This window comes from Antennarius striatus, chromosome 4 (assembly GCF_040054535.1).
Source record: "Antennarius striatus isolate MH-2024 chromosome 4, ASM4005453v1, whole genome shotgun sequence".
In the NCBI taxonomy this organism is placed as follows: domain Eukaryota; kingdom Metazoa; phylum Chordata; class Actinopteri; order Lophiiformes; family Antennariidae; genus Antennarius; species Antennarius striatus.
This window is the reverse complement of record NC_090779.1, coordinates 2,780,001-2,802,500: the sequence shown is the minus strand read 5'-3', so window position 1 is coordinate 2,802,500 and position 22,500 is coordinate 2,780,001. Positions and strand designations below refer to the sequence as shown.

Here is a 22,500-nt window from a genome sequence, read left to right as displayed (position 1 = left end):
CAAGCTGCCGCCACACACACACACACACACACACACACACACACACACACACACACACACACACACACACACACACATACAAACACAATCTCCGTCCAAGACATATACATTTCTTCGCTGTATAAATACGCTCAGTTTGTGCTTCCTTTCATTATACACACAAACACAAAGTGCTTTGCACCATATGTTGTTCATGTCTGCCAATAGTGTGTGTGTGTGTGTGTGTGTGTGTGTGTGTGTATCAGTGAGTTTTCACTGGAAATATTTATCACTGGAAAACATTTCCTGCGTAAAACAGGAATGTGTCCAGAATGGAAGGAGTGTCTGGGGGGGCTGCCATCTCTTCCATTAGTTGGATGTCGCTCGGCTCTTCAAGTGTTTACGGATAAATTTCTGCAAAGTGGTGGAAATGATTCTACCCTGAATTCAGTAATCACTCGGGACTGGGGGGTGTGAACTGTGACCGTAATCTCTCCACTCCACTGTCAGGCCAGTACGCTACACGTATGTTCACCATAGATGGCACACGATATGAGGTGTGTTCTCCCTCCCAATCCAGATTAAATAATCTGTGGGGAGCACGCAGACTGTTGTTTATGTTTCGTGAATTTTTTTTCTTTAATTTTCATATTAATGCAACACAAAGAGACGTGAAAGCGAGCAGAAACTTCGATCTGACCACAGCTTCACCTCACAGAGGAGGAGGATGGACGCTTCGCAGCGTGTTTGAACGGTTTAGAGGGGGGGGTGTTTGAGTGGAGATTGATCTGTGTGGAGACAATCGCCCCCACCCTTCATTCAGCTCAATGGAGAAATCCACACAGTTGATAAGGAGTAAAGAAACATTAACAATCACCTCACACAGAGTGATGGAACAGAGAGGGAAAATGGAAGATGAGAGGAGGGAGGGCGGTGGAGTGTGTGTGTGTGTGTGTGTGTGTGTGTGTGTGTGTGTGTGTGTGTGTGTGTGTGTGTGTGTGTGTGGGTGATGGATACTCACGGGACCTCAGCACTGCAGCATTCTCAGTGTGCATGTGTGTATGAGAGAGAGGGTTAGTAAAGGTGGGGGCACTCCTGGGACCCCTCCAGCACTGCAGCAGGTTGTGTGTGTGTGTGTGTGTGTGTGTGTGTGTGTGTGTGTGTGTGTGTGTGTGTGTGTGTGTGTGTGTGTGTGTGTGTGTGTGTGTGTTCTTCAGCCCCCACACTACCAATGGGTCAAGCTCACGCCCCCCCACATCAGCCCCCCACCACCCCTGGTTGTCATGGAAACACACCTTGTGCGAGCCCCCCCGAGGGCTGCACACTCCTCCTCCACCTCCTCCGTCCACTGCTCTCTTCTTTGCTGCACTCGTTCTTTCACCCAATCTCTTCTCTTTTCCGCCATCCATCCCATAATTCCTTTCTCTCTCTTTCTTGCTGCATCCGCTTTGCTGTCCTCACCATCACTCGCCTCGCTTGGTTTACTGCTCCAATGCTACGGGACACACACACACACACACACACACACACACTCACGCAGTTTGAAGATGAAGGGGGGTTGACAGGAGCAGGGAAAGGCAGTAATGGGGGGTAGACGCCCAAGGGGCCCCCCAGGAGCCCGTGAAGGGACAGAGGAGGGAGGGGGGGCGGTAGGAGTTTGAAACTCATGGGACAACTAAGGCTAAGAAAGGGTTAAGAATTACCTGTCTGTATGCGTGTGTGTGTGTGTGTGTGTGTGTGTGTGTGTGTGTGTGTGTGTGTGTGTGTGTGTGTGTGTGTGTGTGTGTGTGTGTGTGCTCTAACAGTGATGATTGTTTCGTTTATTTTTTGGGGGGGTGTCATGAGGTGCTCAATGCTGATTTTGTCGTTAGAACATGAAACATGTTCATCATGAACTTTAAAGTCTTTTACTCTAAAATGTGTTCCTTGACGTTAAATCTTTTGAAGTAATTCAGACGTAAAAGCATCGGTCTTTGTGGGACTGACCCCCCCCCCCTCCGTCTCATTGGTCAGGACTCGAGCACAACATCAATCCCTTTCTAAAACCACATTAGTGTCGGTTTGTAAAAACAACTTAACGTTAAAAACACGTTTTACTCCCCCGAGGACAAAGGAAACGTGTGACGGCTGCTCCGTGACACACACGTGTAACGGACACGTCTGCTGGACGGACCTCTGGGAGGCCAGGGGGGGTCTCGTGTTAATTCACAGGCGCTGGCCTGACGTGACGTCTGATGTTGGGATTTTCAGATACACACAATGTGATGATGATGACAGGTCCGCCTCACGCCAGCCAATTAGAACCGCGTAACCCATGGTAACCTGAAGGTCAGCTGCTGTCAGCGGCGCCTTCTCTCTGCTTTTTACATTTCTGGTTCAGGCTGAATTACCTAAACCCGCTCACACTTCATTAATCGTTCTTTTGTAGTTTTTACATAGTGTCACCAGGTGTGGCCCACGCCGCCCCCGTTAGTGGTCTGACCTCTAACCCAACCCATCAGCGCTGGAAGCTGCTTCGCTCTGCAGACATCAACCCGACCAGAACGCCTCTGGTGGAAATGAAAAGGCAGAAAAAGTTCCGTTTCTGTCGAGCAACAAACTCTGAGTCCCGATCTTCAACCTGTCCCACTCTGTTCTTTGACCTCGCATCAGCTTTCTGTGTGTGTGTGTGTGTGTGTGTGTGTGTGTGTGTGTGTGTGTGTGTGTGTGTGTGTGTGTGTGTGTGTGACAGCATACATGTGGTGGCGGATGGATCAAATGCAATCTGTCAGACAAAGCACATCGGCAGGATGCTGTTCGACTCTGTCATCTCACTATGGATCACACACACACACACACACACACACACACACACACACACACACACACACACACACACACACACACACACACACACTGGGTCTCAGGAGGGGACAGCATATAGAGAATGCTGGTCCCCACACACACTGATCAAAACAATGTGTTCGTCAGAAAAGAGAACCCTTTCATGGGACACACACACATTCTCTCTCTCTCTCTCTCTCTCTCTGTCTCTCTCTCTCTCACACACACACACACACACACACACACACACACACACACACACACACACACACACACACACACACACACACACACACTAAAGGCCTCTCTCCATGTCCTTGCTCTGGACAGCCCAATTATCTCTCTGCATCTCACTGTTTTCCCATTAATTCTCTCTTTCTTTCTTTCTTTCTCTTCATCTGTCTTCCATTCTGTTTTCTGCTTTCTGTACTCATATTTCTCATTCACTCAACAATTGATTTCCTCTTAATTCCTTTAGTGAAGCTGACGGCTTCATTGGCGTCTCCTGTGCTACCCCAAAAACATGCGTCCGTAATTTTGTGCACATAGAAAAGGTAACAGCGTCCATCAGTAACAACAGAGGCACATTTCTGGTTGGCCAGATTTAATATTTCATGATGGAAAGTTTTGATTTTTGATAACATTAATAATCCCATCAGGGGAAACTCAATAAATAAAGCATTTAAACAGAAATACATAAATCATTATTCACAATAAGCTCTTTTAGAAAGACACCCACATACACATATACCTAGACCATGGGCAATGTCTCTGTCGCTGCCCTTTGCTTCTGTTCAGCTGAATTCATATTTTTCTGTCCAGGAAGATTCACTGTTCAATAAAAGTATCCGACTACACTATTACCACATTAATTAAACTATAAAATGTGACATCTGATTAAAGTGCTGGTGTTGTACTCTCCTCCATCACTCTCTCCCTCTCTGTGTGTCTCTCTCCATGTGATTCTCTCCTGCTGGTTCAATCTCCCAGTAAATGATAATGAAGCTCTATCTGTCTCAGTGTGCTCGGACACACTGGTGCCCCACACAACCTCCCTGCCTTTGAGGTCTGTGCGTGTGTGTGTGTGTGTGTGTGTGTGTGTGTGTGTGTGTGTGTGTGTTTACAGATCCGGGACCATGGAGCCCACATGGTGTGTGCACACACAGACACACACAGACATACACACACATGCACGTGCTACTTGTCTCGACAAGGTTGGAAAATGTCCTCAGTAGGTAACAAAAAATGCCCGTGCGCGCACACACACACACACACACACACACACACACACACACACACACACACACACACACACACACACACACACACACACCCGCAGCTATTGAGACGGGATTAGACCGCCCTTGTGTGGGCCTCGGAGGCAAGAGAGATAGGAATCTTTGTGTTTGTGTCAGTGTATTAGTCAGTGTGAGTGTCATGGATGTATGATTGAAGACATTATTAAACCGACGAGCCCCCGCAGCGCCACCGCTGAAGTTCTGCAACCTTTTGAATGTGTGTGTGTTTAAACACACTTCGGGAGATAAGTGACAAAACCGAAAAACACTGTGTCTGAGCTAGTGTGTGAATGCACGTGTGTGTGTGTGTGTTAATGTGTGTGTTAACGTGTGTGTGTGTCTATGTTCACAAGGGGTTACAGATTGGCCCGTAGAATACACCATCTGATCTCTCCAGGCGTCACACTCCTGCGGTGTGTATGTGTGTGTGTATGTGTGTGTGTGTTTATGACACCCACCTTTCATCTGGCCTTTCACTGTGGGTATTGTGATGTCACTGACACCTTCTTAAAATAGACACACAAATGTGAGCGTTGGGATCATCCCGGTTAAGGGAAACAGGAAGTCTTCGTCAGGGCTGGTCTTTACAGGAGATAGACCTGCTCAGGTCCACTAGTGTGTTGACCAGCTGTCAACATGGCATTTAAACCGCCCTGTAAAATCAGCAACCCATTCAAACTGACCTGTGAAGGATGCTGGAAAAAAAAGGACACCAATACTGTGACCTAACGAAGTTCAGCTAATCTAGGATAACATTCAAAAACCTACAAGGAAAATATGTAAAAATGATGCATGCAAAGAATTAGAAAGGACTGATGGGCTTGAATCAGAGCCCACACAAATTAATCAGCCAGTGATGACCCAAGAGGGGAAATGAGGGGACGTGGAGGGAGGAATTGGCAATATGAGCGATTGATGTTCCGCTGTAGTGGGGGAGGGCTGGTAACAAGGACAGAGGGAGGGAAGGCAGGATGGCTGTGGGAAGGGTTGATCTTCCACTCTCTCTCTGTGGGGAGGATAGGCAATTACCAGTTTGGACCGAATGGCCCTGGGACCGGTGTGTGTAAGAGTGTTTGGAGAGAGGGTAAGGGGGATGGAGAAATGAAAGCAGAACATGCACCGTGTTTCAGGAGTGGAGTGGACGGTACAACTCTGTACAGCAGACTGTCTGTGGAAGTTGACTGAGCTCCAGCTGAGACGAGCCAAGAACGCTTCACACAAAAGTCCAAACTTATTCCAGAACATCTCTGGAGGTTAGCAGCAGAACACTGATCCTTAAACAATCAAAAAACAAGATACTGCAAACCTTAAAACTGACTGAAAACAAATAACTATGAAGTCGCCACTACTAAGTAGTCAAATGAAAAAAAATATTTTTTCCTCCATTTCCAAGCAGAAATCCTTGTGTGTGAACAATGTGCACAGTCTTCCTGCTGTGACGTCAGTGCAGCTCCTTCCTTGTGTGAAGAACGTTTGAGCATCAGCCAAATCAATCAGTCAATCAATCAATCAATCAATCAATCAATCAATCAATCAACCTTTATTTATATAGCGCTTAATCACATCATCAGACATTTAAAGCACTTTAACAGACAGAGAAACCCAACAAAACCCATCAGAACAAGCACAAGTGACAAGAAAGACTCCTTCATTGAGGAAGAATCTCCGGACAGGACCCAGATTCTGAAGGGCGTTCATCCGTCTTGACTGGTTGGGTCGGTGGATACAGAGATTACACAAGTGGTTCACAGACACACATTTGAAACATGATTCAACTTTCTGTGGGCATAGAGGTTATTAGACAATGCCTGGAATATCTCAATTATTCTTTGACCTGATCCTTTTTATTGTTTTCATCTGGAATACCATTTAAGTAATTGAGCTGGATTGATTTTCTCTCTACAGCTACCGATATCACTGTGATTCGGTGGTTTAGAACTACCTTTCTTCTTTGCTGATTTTCTGTCTCACCTGTGCCATATTCCTGTCACTATACCCGTCTCACCAAGCCTGACCATTTTTGTATGCGTATAAGTCATCGTTGTTAGACTTGTTTCTATGTTCTGAGGTGATGTCAAACGTTCCTCTTGCCTAGCCCAACCCACACGTGCGTGTCTGTCTCCTATTTGCAGAGGAGGGCATCAATCACGAGTGCAAGCTGTGTAACCAGATGTTTGATTCGCCTGCCAAGCTGCTCTGCCATCTGATAGAACACAGCTTCGAAGGCATGGGAGGTACCTTCAAGTGTCCCGTCTGCTTCACAGGTGAGAGACCGACACACACAACACTCAGCTTCAAGGACATTAGCGTGCATACTCCTTCACACTTCAGTCCCGTCTACCTGCTTTTAGAATGGATACAGAAACAACAAGATGAATAACAATACCCAATAAAAATACAAAAGTAAAGACACTGGAATGTGTCTAGAGAATAAAACTCTTACAACCACTAATACATAATTTATGTTACCTCATTTTATGTCTCAGATTATTTCAATGTTGATCTATCTATCAATCATCTGGAATTAAAATGGTTTCACATGGATTTTTTTATTTAATGTCAGTAATACTTTACTTTTAATACTTTCAATAATGCTTCAGAATTGCGTTTTTTTAAAAAAATTAATTTTATCTTCATTTACACATTTTAGAACAAAAAACAAAGTCTGTTTTAAATAATTTCTTAGTTGTGTATTTGTTAATGTTTTTCTTGAGCAGGATTACCCCAAAAACACTTGACAGGTCTTCCTGAAACCAGGAAAGAACCCATTTCATTTAGCAGTGGATCCACTTGATATATGGCTTATTGTTATTTTTTTAAGTGTGTCGAAGAAGGAGAGGAGGAAAGTGCATTCGCTTGAAGAAAGAGAAGAGGAACACCAAGAGTATAAGACTAAGAGTAGGGACGTTGAATGTTGGAACTATGACAGGAAAAGGTAGAGAGTTGGTTGATATGATGCAGAGGAGGAAGGTAGACATACTGTGTGTCCAGGAGACCAGGTGGAAAGGTAGCAAGGCTAGAAGTTTAGGAGCAGGGTTCAAGTTGTTCTATCATGGTATAGATGGGAAGAGAAATGGAGTAGGAGTTATCTTGAAGGAGGAGTTTGTTAGGAATGTCCTGGAGGTAAAACAAGTGTCGGATAGAGTGATGAGTCTGAAGCTAGAAATAGAAGGTGTGATGTTCAATGTTGTTAGTGGGTATGCTCCACAGGTAGGATGTGAGCTGGAGGAGAAGGAGAAATTCTGGTCGGACTTTGATGAAGTGATGCAGAGCTGACCTAGAAGTGAGAGAGTTGTCATTGGAGCAGACTTCAATGGACATGTTGGTGCAGGAAACAGAGGTGATGGGCAGGTTTGGTATCCAGGAGAGGAACGCAGAAGGACAGATGGTAGTTGACTTTGCAAAAAAGATGGAAATGGCTGTAGTGAATACTTTCTTCCAGAAGAGGCAGGAACATAGAGTGACCTACAAGAGTGAAGGTAGGAGCACACAGGTAGACTACATCTTGTGTAGATGGTGTAACCTGAAGGAGATCAGTGACTGTAAAGTAGTGGTAGGTGAGAGTGTAGCCAAACAGCATAGGATGGTGGTGTGTAGGATGACTCTGGTGGTGAGGAAGATGAAGAGGGCAAAGGCAGAGCAGAAGACGAAATGGTGGAAGCTGAAAAAGGAAGAGTGTTGCATGACTTTTAGGAAGGAGTTGAGACAGGCTCTGGGTGGTCAGGAGGTGCTTCCAGATGACTGGACAACTACAGCTAATGTGATCAAGGAGACAGGTAGGAGAGTACTTGGTGTGTCATCTGGAAGGAAAGTAGATAAGGAGACTTGGTGGTGGAATGAGGAGGTACAGGAGTGTATACAGAGAAAGAGGTTAGCTAAGAAGAAGTGGGACACTGAGAGGACTGAGGAGAGTAGAAAGGAGTACAGGGAGATGCAGCGTAAGGTGAAAGTACAGGTAGCAAAGGCCAAACAAGAAGCTTATGATGACTTGTATGCTAGGTTGGTCAGTAAGGACGGAGAGACTGATCTATACCGGTTTGCAAGACAGAGAGACAGAGATGGGAAGGACGTGCAGCTGGTTAAGGTGATTAAGGATGGAGATGGAAGTCTATTGACAGGTGCCAGTAGTGTGATGGGAAGATGGAAAGAGTACTTTGAAGAGTTGATGAATGTGGAAAATGAGAGAGAACAAAGACTAGAAGAGGTGACTGTTGTGGACCAGGAAGTAGCGAAGATTAGTCAGGATGAAGTGAGGAGGGCACTGAAGAGGATGAAGAGTGGAAAGGCAGTCGGTCCTGATGATATACCTGTAGAGATTTGGAAGTGTCTAGGAGAGGTGGCAGTAGAGGTTCTGACTGGGTTGTTCAACAGGATCTTAGATAGTGAGAAGATGCCTGAGGAATGGAGGAGAACTGTGCTGGTGCCCATTTTTAAGAACAAGGGAGATGTGCAGAGTTATGGCAACTACAGAGGAATAAAGCTGATGAGCCATACAATGAAGTTATGGGAGAGAGTAGTGGAAGCTAGACTAAGGGCAGAAGTGAACATTTGTGAGCAGCAGTATGGTTTATTGCCAAAAAAGAGTACTACAGATGCAGTATTTGCTTTGAGGATGTTGACAGAGAAGTACAGAGAAGGACAGAGGGAGCTGCATTGTGTTTTTGTAGATCTGGAGAAAGCTGATGACAGGGTGCCCAGAGAGGAACTGTGGTATTGTATGAGGAAGTCTGGAGTGGCAGAGAAGTATGTTAGAGCGGTGCAGGACATGTATGAGGACTGTAAGACAGTGGTGAGGTGTGCTGTAGGTGTGACAGAGGAGTTCAAGGTGGAGGTGGGACTGCATCAGGGATCAGCTCTGAGCCCCTTCTTGTTCGCTATGGTGATGGACAGGCTGACAGACGAGGTTAGACAGGAATCTCCATGGACTATGATGTTTGCAGATGACATTGTGATCTGCAGTGAGAGCAGGGAACAGGTGGAGGAGAAGCTAGAGAGGTGGAGGTTTGTCCTGGAAAGGAGAGGAATGAAGGTTAGCCGCAGTAAGACAGAGTACATGTGTGTGAATGAGAGGGACCCAAGTGGAAGAGTGAGGTTACAGGGAGAAGAGATCAAGAAGGTGGAGGATTTGAAGTACTTAGGGTCAACAGTCCAGAGCAATGGAGAGTGTGGAAAAGAGGTGAAGAAGTGTGTCCAGGCAGGATGGAACGGGTGGAGGAAAGTGTCAGGTGTGATGTGTGATAGAAGAGTTTCAGCTAAAATGAAAGGAAAGGTGTACAAAACTGTGGTGAGACCAGCGATGTTGTTTGGTCTAGAGACAGTGTCACTGAGGAAAAGACAGGAGACAGAGCTGGAGGTAGCAGAGATGAAGATGCTGAGGTTCTCTCTGGGAGTGACCAGGATGGATAGGATCAGGAATGAGTACATCAGAGGGACAGCACATGTTAGAGGTTCTGGAGATAAAGTCAGAGAGGCCAGACTGAGATGGTTTGGACATGTCCAGAGGAGAGATAGTGAATATATTGGTAGAAGGATGCTGAGTTTTGAACTGCCAGGCAGGAGGCCTAGAGGAAGACCAAAGAGGAGGTTTATGGATGCAATGAGGGAAGACATGAAGGTAGTTGGTGTGAGAGAAGAGGATTCAAAGGACAGGGCTAGATGGAGGAAATTGATTCGCTGTGGCGACCCCTGAAGGGAAAAGCCGAAAGGAAAAGAAGAAGAAGTTATTTTTTTAAGTGTAAATTATTTGAGAGATTTTGATGAAACATGGAAGAAGGGTTGGTACCACTTAGCAAGGAGGATTCCTTTGCTAAAACTAAATGAATATTGGAGAGGTGTTTTCACATGACAGTCAGAGTACTTTGTTCTTACATTAAACCTTTGCAAACCGTAGGAAACTGAATCATCTTCCATGTGGTGTTCGGTGCGCACAAAAATTAGTTTGACCACTTCATGTATTTTGGCAAAAAGAAATCTCTTGTCATTGCAGCTAACAGCTAAGTTTGCTAAGTACATGCTTTGACTTGGAAATGGCTCTCTCTGGGTTTGCCATATCACCATACGTGAGGTTTTTGGTTTCAGGTAACCCCCATTAGGAATATTCATTATTTTAACACGTCTAACTGTAGGAGTCGTATTCCAGCGGGGGGGTTCTCTGAATGGAACTCTGCATGTACAGAGGTTGACGCAATAATACCTCCAGACAGGATATATGAAAGACTATATATCTCTGAATCCACTTGAGGACCCAAACACAAGTCTGGACGACCAAATTAGGTCTGTGGTGTTGAGAATCAGATCTGAACCCTCACACCCTCCCTCCTTTCCTCCAGCTCTTCACTCTCCATCTCCATATGCTCACCCCTTTCTCTGTTTTTCTCTCCCCAGTTGTTGTTAAGTTTGTCTTGTGTTGTGTTGTGTTGCCCACCCCCCTCACCAAAGGTACACAGGAACTCTTTAAACTTTAACTCTATTCCTTGGTGACTTATGAATTAGTAAGATGGGCACCACTCCTACAGGGAGGCTTAATAATTCAAGACATGCACACTAACAGTAAAAAGCTAAAGTTTACTGAAACAAAGGGGAGCACCAGCAAGAGGAAAGAAGCACCACCGGAACGGAAGTAGAAATAATCAAAGATAATTTATTGATAAATATCACGACGTCTGATGAGGATTGTTGCTCTTGTTTTCTGTGTTCTCCCTTTAATTGCTGTCATTATTTTCTTCCTACCCATCGCAGAGAGACATGAGGGGTTGTGTCACATGTTGACAGGATCAAACTTGTCATTTGGTTACTGCTATGATGACCATACATATGTGGTCTTGAGTTCAACATGGTAAAAGTGAAGGCCCAAACACCACCAGACAGACATGAAATCCAACGGCAGTGAAAGGACTAGAAAGACTTGAACACACCACCAAGACTGCAACCAACTGTGAACTAGTCCTCACCTTCAGCACCCCTCATAGGCCTCCATATAAGAAGGTGGATGTAGCCTAGATCCACCAGTTAACAGGGGAACCCAGGATTGAAGAATCCTTTAGATAAACATCTATACAGTGACCACTCGTTACCCGCGTCAATGCGTTCCAGGAAACACCCGCAAATAACGAAATTCCATGATATTGTGAGAAACTTTTTATTATTTATGGTAATTTAAATGTTTATAAACCCTCTCCGTACTGATATCAAGCCACCTTATATATATTACCTTTTCCCACACTCTGATTGACTGTTTAAAGCGCTACAATCCGTAAGTCTCGGAAGTAGTGCACTTCCGAATGCTGTCAGCCAATAGAATGCGCATACAGTATCACATGACTACCAGGATGAGGTGAAGCCGGGCATCTTGAAGTGCTAACGCGCAATGGATTACTGTATATTTGCTGGTTGTAAAGTTGTTCTCTGTTAAAAGTAATATGATGACAGTTTCTGCTCACTGGAATCGAACATGTCATTATAACAAGACTTTCCATTTCACCTACAAACACGCTTCATCTTTTATAAAATTACCTCAGAGCCATCACTACGTATGTTTTTTTGTTTTTTACTCTATAAAAAATTGTAGTTTTAAATTCATGTCCCTCCACATTGGCACATGAATACAACTGTGAGGCAAAGGGTTCTAGAATGTGTCTTAAATCCCTTTAATATTAATAAACACAGTCTAATTTGCTGCTGTATGTGTTCTCCTCCCAGTGTTTGTGCAGGCCAACAAGCTCCAGCAGCACATTTTTGCTGTTCATGGGCAGGAAGACAAGATCTATGACTGTTCCCAGTGCCCACAGAAGTTCTTCTTTCAGACAGAACTACAGGTAGGTCACCTGAACTTAACCTCTGAGTTTACTTCTACCAGTCTTTGTCGGGCTTAAATTAGGACATTGCTGTGTGCAGGCACTGACATGGATTTGGAAGGGTTGGCTATCTCTAACACCACTTTTCTGCCTTACCTCCTCCACCAGCTCACTGACTCCATCATTTTACCCCCCCCTCCCTGTATTATTCCAAGGTTTCCACTCAGCCAGCACATTACAGTAATCTCCCCCAGTATCTGTCACCATCACTCCCAGCTACTGTACATCATTTGGCAGAGTTCTGCAATTTATTGGCCATCTGTAATTCTTTTTCTGTCTCCTTTCCATTTCTCCATTCCTCTGTCCATCATCTCTTCTCGTTAGAACTAGCAGGGTTCTGGCAAGCTTAATGTCAATATGGTCCAAAGCGTTTGTGTGTGTGTGTGTGTGTGTGTGGTGTGTCTGAGAAAAGGGGATATAGGTCACCCAAGAGTGGGTTCTGGGCCAGCTGCGACCAGGTCTGTGATGAAGAATGTCTTCCTGTCCTCACTGTTTCTTTTCCTCTGTGTGTTTTTTGTTCTTCTGGCTTCAGACTCCGGTGAGATCAGCCGGACAAACTAGAAACCATGTTAAGATGAACTCTTCTGGATAAAACTCCTCATACTGGTTTTGGCTCCATTAACCACAGTTCTGGGTTGATGTGGTAGATTGTGTTAGGTCTGCATACATTTTTCTTTCACCACAAAATGTAAAAAGAAATTTTAGCATTGAAGAATTTTTCTGTATTTTGATTAAATCCAAATGTCAGTCTGAAAGAATTTGTGACGCTGCAATCATTATTTACACAAAATGCAACTTATTAGCAATATTTTTGACTAGTTTAGACCTGAAACTGAAATCTAAAATGATGTTGAGAGAGAGAGACTGTGGACTGGGGGATTTGTACAGTCTTGACGTGTCGTTAGCTTCTTCAGCCTGTAGGTGTGGATCCCGTCAGGTCCTGGTTCTGCTTAGCTCTTTAGGCTTGTGAATCATTGGATGTCTGCCTTCATGATGTTGGCTGGTTGCTGTTCTGGGGGGTTGCTCTCAGCTCCATCAGCCACTTAGCATTGATGTTATGTGATGACCCTTTCTTCCATATAGCCTTCCAGAATTCAGCTCATTGGTGTATCTTCTGAGCAAAGCATGCTTGACAGTCTCCTGAGCCCCGCCAATAGACTTATTCATACTTGTACCTAAACTTCATTCAGGACCTGTCTCCTGTGTTGCCCTGCTGCACTTCTGGAAGTTGACTAACCTCTGTAGGCTTTTCTGGATCTTGACTTCTAACCTTGTTGTCAGTGGGGGTTTAGCTTGGACTAGATCAGATTCTCTGGGCTCATATTCTGGAGTGGACTTTACTGTATTAAATCTCACTACCTCCACAATTCGACTTATGATGTGTTCTTCATACTGGTTAGTGGTTTTCCCATGTTGCCCGCTAATGTCTAGCTGTGGTAGTAGTGCCCTTGATGTCGGATCATTGTGTTACCAGCTGTTGATGGTCAATGCAAAGGTAAGTCTTTTCACTGACCACAAGTGTCTCATAGGTTATTGATACCCTCTGTCGTTGGGTCTGCTGGTAGCATTCCATGTTCTCAGCCCTTGTCCATCTGTGTCGTGTTCCAGTGGCCCATTTCTCATCAGTGTGTCCACATCTGTGGTCATTCATAGCCTCTTGATTCCTGCAAGGTTTACTGCATGTCTTATAGCGCTGGTATCTTTTTACCTGTCATGGCCAACTAACTCCAGAAGCTGGTGGTCTGTTGGAAGAGGGTAACACTGACTGTATTGTTATATGGAAATGACTGAGAGGCAAAGTGAGCAAGAAAGAGGAGATAAGTTTACACAGAAGCTATAGCATTATCCCCAATTTTAGCTCTCACATTGATCCAGTGAGGTTTTTGAGTAACCTTTGTGTGTAGAGCTGACTGTGTCCACTGAATGTGGTTGTCACCTTGACGGAGTTGAGTAGGTGAGACTCAAAGTACTTGGAGAAACTTTCCTCCTGCAAGTCGGTTCGAACCAACTCCAGGAAAACAAAGATCAATCAGGTACGGTCAACGCGACCAAAGTTTAAATCCAGGATACACACACAATCGCAGTAACACACATGCACACACACAAAGTGTCCTTGATGAAGGGCCAGAGGTGCTGGGCATATGGCTGGCTAGTCCATTTAGCAGCAGGGTGACCGCTGGACCCTGTAGGTTAATGTTCACACACAACCACTCACACGTCACACACTCACCTCGACATGCCTCCTTATACACATCATATGTCACTAAAGGTAGGTTGATGAATCAGAATGAATCTGAAGACATCACACATTTGATTTTAGCAGCTTTTACCTTCAGTCATTACTGAAATTGTAAAGAGATGTGTAAATTATCTGTAATCTTGGCTGTATCAGAGCTGTATTAATAATAATCTACACGATATATGCTGTGAAAGTCTTTGATAATGTAATTCCTGGTCCTGCAGTGGGCCATCCATTCTGTCATGTTGGTATGTCGTGGCTTGTACTTCTCTCATGTATAGAATATATAAATCTGTTCAGTTAAGCGTTTCCTTTTTCTACCAGATCTGTGAACTTCAGCTCCATATCCATCTTATAACTCGTTGGTCCAGGCTGGTGTGTGCATGTATACGTGTGTGTGCATGGTTTTGTATGTGTGAGCAAACTTGCACCCCAAACCTGACCTGCCACAGCTCCACTGCCCCATGGGAGGGCTCTCTAAGTGGGCTAGACAGGAAGGCTGACGGGAGGAGATGGAGAGCTGCAACCGTGGAGGTTAATGCCACTGCTAGTCGCTTTCGTGTGTGTGTATGTGTGTGTGTGTGTGTGTGTGTGTGTGTGTGTGTGTGTTTGTGCACAGTGAATGTAATTTGTGTGTGTTTTAATGAGGTGTGGATGGATGAAGAAGGCCTGTTGGCCGGCTAGACTTTGGCCTCTTCACATTTTAGTTACATCGCAGTTACGTTCAGTAGTTTGTGGGGCTTTTGCGAAGATTAGGAGGCAATATGGTAACCCCAAGATGGGCAACCACCAGAGGGAAAAGCCACATTGGCACGGCTCAATTGCCAGCCTGGTATCAAGCTGACCCCCACCTCCCAGCTGCTCGGTGGGGGAGGTGTGTTTAGTGGTGGGAGAGCAGGTTCGGTACGACAGCGGTAAAGCTCCTGAATCAACAAAGCGGGGTGATTTTTCTCAACGAAGTTGAAAAGGTGCAGCAGGTAGTTGTTGACATGTTGAACAGTACTGTTTAAAATACGACTATTGTTTGTTTGTGAATTCCTTTTTTAAAAAATTTCTTTTGGATTTTATGTCAATGTGATTATCTTGTAATGAGGCTTTTATGAATAAATGTGATTCTAAAAATCAAAAAAACACAATCTCTCTCTCTCTCTCTCTCTCTCTCTCTCTCTCTCACACACACACACACACACACACACACACACACACACACACCTGAAGGTCTTCGGACATATCATCGCTGCATCATCTTCCTCAGCTTGCGTTCGTCTCAGGCAAACAAAGACTTTCCCTCCCTTTCAGTGACTTCCTATCACCACTCCATCCATCTGTACCGATACACACTATGATTTTTACTGTCTCTCTTCCCATTTCTCATTTTGTCTTCTGCCCTCTCTTCGACTCCCCCCGTCTGTCCCAGAAGACCCAGCCCCTATGCATATTTTAGCCCCTCTCCTCTCTTCCTCTCTTCTGTGCCTCTCCCCAGTGCCCCATAAATAGTGCAGACGTAAGCTGGTAAATAAGAGATGTTTTGGTGTGTGTGTGTGTGTGTGTGTGTGTGTGTGTGTGTGTGTGTGTGTGTGTGTGTGTGTGTGTGTGTGTGTGTGTGTGTGTGTGTGTGTGTGTGTGTGTGTGTGTGTGTGTGTGTAAATAAGAGATGCTGTGGCCCTGATCAGTGAGGTCCTTCTGGATCTCCCTGCCTTTACTCCCAGACTTCACATACATTTCCTATTCTCTGTTATGGTTTCTTTCTTTTTCTTTCTTTTATTCTTTCTCTCATTTCCTCTCTTTCTTTCCCTCCTTCTTTTACCCCCAACACCCCCCCTTACACACACACACTTCTAAAAAAGGTTGATTTATAGCACTTCAGATTGATATTTCTCTCCTGAGGATGTATAACTCATTTTTAATTTGTCGTCATGCTTTCAATCCGCTCTGACTCTTCCATGTTACTTTCCCTGAATGCCCCCCCTTCAGTTTCAGTTTCTTTACGCCTTTGGGGGGCGCTATACTGCAACTTTGTCCTATGTGCTTCCTCCCATCCCTCGTTGCCTCCATCACACTTACACTTCCGTCCAATCACCCTTTTTTTTAAAGAAGTATTTTTACCATCATCCTGCTGTGCTACACACTCTTCTTTAGCACTAGTAAATATTTAAACACAGCCTGATGGGGGGGATTACTGGTCAGATGAATAAATGGGTGCATGCATTCCTCTGTTAGTTTGTTTGTGCACTGATTCCCGTCCAAACCGTCCTCCTTTCCCCCACATCCCAGCGGTAATGAATATTTGAATTGTGTGCAAACGCTGTCAAAAAGATCAGCAAGGAAACGTTCCCTGATAAAGACAATTAAAAGAATCTTTGGTGTACACACACACACACACACACACACTCCGTATGGAGTGTGATTTGGATTGTTAATGCAGCGCAGAGACTGGCAGCGGTGTTCCACACCTGTGTGACATGTGTGTGTAAGAATCAATGTGTGGTTAGTATTCTGAGTGTGAATAAGTTTGTCTTTGTCTTCGTGTGAATCCGTCTCCCTCTAACTGAATTATGAAAAGCTGTGGATGTGGCTGAACTAGCAAGTGGGTTTATGTGTGTGTGTGTGTGTGTGTGTGTGTGTGTGTGTGTGTATTCATCGTCTGGATGCTGCAGTCGCTGGTGTGTGTTGTGTCAAGTCATAGTGTGTACTCTGTGATCCATGGATCACATAGCTGTGTGTGTGTGTGTCTGTGTGTGTGTGTGAGAGAGGGAGAGAATTTGATCCACGGATCCCAGTGGCGTTCCAGGGGAGCACACTCAGCCGCCCCAACACTCACTGGGAGACTCTGTGTTATTAGAATAGGGACCTGGGACAGGAACACACACACACACACACACACACACACACACACACACACACACACACACACACACACACACACACACACACACACACACACACACACACACACACATGCCTCTGCCTCCCTGAATCCCTAGACTTGACGCTATTTGCAGCAGGGGAGAGAAAGACAGAAACAAAAACAGATTCCAAACAAAAGCCTCACCTCCAGCAGCATCAGAGCAGACATCAGTGTTTCATCAGGACCAGATCCTCCACAGAGGTCTACCTGTATGTACGAGGAGGCAATTCAATCAACTCGATGCGTTGCAACGGAAACATGTCAACGTGTTTCAAAAGATGTTAAAGGTGTTGCTTGTTGCATCAAACCGTCTGCCACTTCAAGAAAGTCTGTGTAAATGAAGTCCAGGGCTGTTAGCGTGTGTTGTTCCACACTGTGAATGTAAAACACCTTCTGTTCACGGCTTTTGAAGGGAATCCTCAATGTGGGACCAGTTAATCACGAGGAAATATTCTAATTCAGTGTGTTTACACATGTGTGTTTGTGCATTTCTGCTTTGAGGAACCAGCAGAAGAGACGGCGACTTCCTAAAGGAATAAACAGGAACTAGATAAATAAGTAGAGTCCTCTAGAATGAGTTCAAGAAGGAGTGGGAAACACTTCCAGACACACTCCGTGGCGTTAGAGAGTGTTGATTTCATAACATTAATACACCTGTAGTTTCAACCGTAGTTTCAATCTATGAGGAACTTAAAAGGAAGACATGTTTATTTGTCTTCTTCTTCTTTTCCTTTTGGCTCTTCCCTTCAGGGGTCGCCACAGTGAATCAATTGCCTCCATCTAACCCTGTCTTCTGCATCCTCTTCTCTCACACCAACTACCTTCATGTCCTCTTTCACTACATTCATAAACCTCCTCTTTGGTCTTCCTCTAGGCCTCCTGCCTGGCAGTTCAAAACTCAGCATCCTTCTACCAATATATTCACTATCTCTCCTCTGGACATGTCCAAACCATCTCAGTCTGGCCTCTCTGACTTTATCTCCAGAACCTCTAACATGTGCTGTCCCTCTGATGTACTCATTCCTGATCCTATCCTTCCTGGTCACTCCCAGAGAGAACCTCAGCATCTTCATCTCTGCTACCTCCAGCTCTGTCTCCTGTCTTTTCCTCAGTGACACTGTCTCTAGACCAAACAACATCGCTGGTCTCACCACGGTTTTGTACACCTATTTGTAATCTTTATCAAAAGGCTTGATATATCATAGTAATAATTTAAATATTCTAAAGAAATTTACTTTGTATTTCCTTCGGTAAATTCATTTCTGCTTTGTTAAATATCTGAATATTAGTTGAAATTTTTTCATACAATTTTCTAGGGAATGAGATTTGAGGTCTTTTTTTGTGCATGTGATGTAAGTGTTTGTTTGATAACCCAAACAGCTGATATTTAATTATTAATTTATTATTAATTATTTTCTTTTTATATTTATGTATTTTTATACAAATGAGCCAAACATCCTGATTAAGGCTGCGTTCAGACTGCAGGAATATCAGATTTCCTTCCATATCTGATTTTTAGGGCCGGCTGTTCACACTGGTTTTTAGCAAGTGTCCGAATGCGATGTGGTTCTGTTCAGACTGGGCCACATTGTCTCCTCTCCTCCACTCACCTGTCTTTATCGTCTGATGCTTTCTGCCGGTTTATGGAGTATGCTAATCAAAAGTCAGCCCCCATAAGACCCCTGGGGGTCGGGCCTGTGCAGTGATGTGATGGGGACAGCTCTGCTGAGCTGGGGGCTCCTGTGTGCGTCGGACGGATCATGTCTGTGCATTTATCTGTGCATCTGTAACCTTTAAACACATTTTTTATTTATGTCTGCCTGCCATTTGCGTGTGTGTGTGTGTGTGTGTGTGTGTGTGTGTGTGTGTGTGTGTGTGTGTGTGTGTGTGTGTGTGTGTTTCCCTGCAGGCAGTACAGATGAATATAGCGATTGTAGAGAGTTATTTGTGTAGTGGTGTATTTGTTTGTATTTTGCGTCGCCCCCGTCTGCAGATCATTCTTGTTTTTCTCATCCTGGAGATGAGGTCATGTCCTATTTGTGGACCAGCTTCCAGCAGAGAGCCCCCCCCCCACACACACACACACACCTGTGAATCTGGTGTGGATCACGCATGGACGCTGTGTGTACACACTTCCTGCTGCTGGAGTATTTCTGGTGGTGTCGGCCCAGCGGGAGAGGGGGAGTCCTCTGGTGGACACAAACGGGGGGGGGGGGGTCGGTTTGACCCAAAAGAAAAGAAGAAGTCAGGGAATATATGGACAGATAATCTGAAAGTAAGGGAAAAAGTTTAATCTGAGGGGGGACAGAGAGAAAAAGGAGCGTGAGGAAGCAGGGAATATGTGTCAGCGGGGCTTTGAGGGCGGGGGGGGGGTGGCGGTTATTTTCGATCTTCTCCTGAGGCAGCATCCTGTCCTGGACAGGTGGGGCTAAAGACGAGCCAGGGAGCAGAGGAAGAATGCTAAGACAGCCCATCTGCTAGTGCCACACACACACACACACACACACACACACACACACACACACACACACACACACACACACACACACACACACACACACACACACACACTGATACAGACATAGACACACTCCACATGTCAACCCTGAGCTATGAATACACTGAACCCAAAGAAGACCACAAAGCGACTGAGGTGATTTTTCATTGGTGTTAAAAACAGCACTGGAGATGGGACACACACACACACACACACACACACACACACACACACACACACACACACACACACACACACACACACACACACACACACACACTGCAATAATTCTTCCCCCCGTGTCTTACTTATTTCTAGTATAGATGTTACCTCTACTAATCGTTGTGTGTGTTCTTGGACAAACTTATGGACGTGATGGATGGACGTGACTCTGGTGTCTGATGGTTCTGTGTTCACATTCTGAGGTCGGATGTGCTTCTGTGTCACAAAGTACCAAACTTATACCAAAAAAAATAATATATATATATATATATATATATATATATATATATATATATATATATATATATATATATATATATATATATATATATATATACACACACACACAAGCAGATGAGTAGAGACCCAACAACCCTCTAGACACTCCCCATGCCCAACTTTTGGAGCTGGATTACATCAACAATGTATTGAAATGATGTAAATGTAAGTGTGAAAGGCATTGTGGGACATTTTGTTCCGAAAGAATATACTGTGATGCATCATGGGAACATTATTGACATTTCTATTGTCTTTCACATGTTGTATTGACTCCTAAAATGTTCTGTTAGAACTGAAAACTGATAATAGATCAAAAAGACCATCAATCAAAGAGCTGAACATTTCTCTGAAAAGTTACGTCCGGGAATGGAGATTATTTTAGTACAGAAACATTTAAATGTGTAGAAAGGTAGGTTGGGATTAAATGGAGGTCAGTGGGACTCATACAAACACGCTGATCATTAGTGATCGTCTTTAGCGTGTCAAAGCGTGTAAAATCATGTCACCATGGCAACGGTCTCATGTCAATGCTGCTGATCGATCAATAGATGATTCAATGATACACAAAAGATTGTCACTATCTGAATGAATGAATCCAAACACACACACAGACACACAGACACACACACACACACACACACACACACACACACACACAAACACACACACACACACACACACACACACACACACACACACACACACACACACACAGACACTGAGTGCAGTAGAAGCAAAACAGAGCTGGACTATCAGATTAGATTTTCTCTTATTTCTATCTCTGTTTCTTCCGTCATCCCCTCCTCCCTTTGCCCCTGAGACTATGCGTGTGTGTGTGTGTGTGTGTGTGTGTGTGTGTGTGTGTGTGTGCGTGCGTGTGTGTGTGCATGTAAGCAATGTTGTGTGTGCTCTAGTTTTGTATTTTTTTCCAGGCATTGTGTGTCTGTGCATGAATGCGCTCTTAGTTACGAATCCTTTCCATGTGTGTGTGTGTGTGTGTGTGTGTGTTTGTGTGTGTGTGTGTGTGTGTGTGTGTGTGTGTGTGTGTGTGTGTGTGTGTGTGTGTAATGCGACAGGGCCATATTTCCCCTGGGCTCAGGGCTCTGCAGGCTTTAGCCTCGCTCTCTCTAAGCAGTTTAGGAAAAACAATGACGGGCCTCTGTATCGACTGGTCTGCTCTACAAGACAGGCTGAGTGCACACACACACACACACACACACACACACACACACACACACACACACACACACACACACACACATTGCTAAAATTTGGAGGACTTTGGTACTGTCAAAAAAAGTTATTAAGAACACAACTGTTAAAAACAAAAATCAAAAATGGTGGAGAGTTTGTGTTACTTTTTTTTATTCCTACTATGTTTTTGCTAAATTTGTGTTTGTGAAGAACTTGTTCTCGAAATACTGTAGATGTTTTAAATAAGATTAAAAAAATTGACCTGGAGAATTTTTTAGAATATATTGATATTACAAATATTATATTTAATACTAGAATAAGATTTATAATAAAAATAAATACACTAATTTAACACCTCAGCACCCCCGTTTCCAGATTGGGATTAAAGATGATTAAATAGCATGAACACATATAGATTAAGTACTATTCATACAGTAGCATTCACTCAGCCCTTCTATTCCTCCTCATCATAAATAGACAGAATAAAGCAGAATAAAACACCTTTATGGTGTCTGAAGACAAACCTGACATTTACTTATTATTCTAGCTCAATTAAATTCCTGCAGACTTCTGATGTGTTTCTAACTGTAACAAAAGCTTCATCTCCACTAAATGTGGAGGCTTTCATTGTGAAACATCTGCAGGTGTTCATTCAAGGCTGAGGAGCCTCTGAATTCACTTCAGTCTGCAGGACGTATCAATTACACTGCTGCAGAGCAGATGTCGCACTGTCACACACACACACACGCACACGCACGCACGCACACACACACACACGCACACACACACACACACACACACAACTTTTGATCGATTGTGGGGTTGCATAATCAATACCAAACTCCTGACATCAAATGAAGGGAAGTAGATGGGAGGGGTTAGGTGTGTGTGTGTGTGTGTGTGTGTGTGTGTGTGTGTGTGTGTGTGTGTGTGTGTGTGTGTGTGTGTGTGTGTGTGTGTGTGTGTGTGTGACGTGTGTAGCATGACAGGCTGTCATCCGTCTGTCTCGTACGTTGGTCCCTCATCCCTCTCTCCTCTCCTCTGGGTTATTTCCAGCGCCTCCAGCTCCTCTGGGGGGGCGACAGCAGCCTCCCTCCCTCCGTCCCTTCCTTCGTCCTTCCCTTTCCGTCTCTTTCCATCTACAAATCAATAAGGCAACCATCAGCTGAACCCTCAGAACCTCTGGCTCCTCTCCTCACTGTCACCCC

At 44.4% G+C, this 22,500-nt stretch overlaps 1 protein-coding gene across 5 annotated transcripts in view; it reads left to right on the top strand.

The window, feature by feature from the left end:
• Positions 1-22,500, top strand: part of znf423 (zinc finger protein 423) — a 165,738-nt gene that overhangs the window by 138,724 nt on the left and 4,514 nt on the right. For all 5 annotated transcript variants that reach the window (XM_068312945.1, XM_068312946.1, XM_068312943.1 and 2 more), the window contains exons 19-20: positions 6,233-6,364; positions 11,799-11,914. In XM_068312945.1, coding sequence (XP_068169046.1) covers positions 6,233-6,364; positions 11,799-11,914 — 248 coding nt within the window. The remainder of the gene's footprint in view (positions 1-6,232; positions 6,365-11,798; positions 11,915-22,500) is intronic.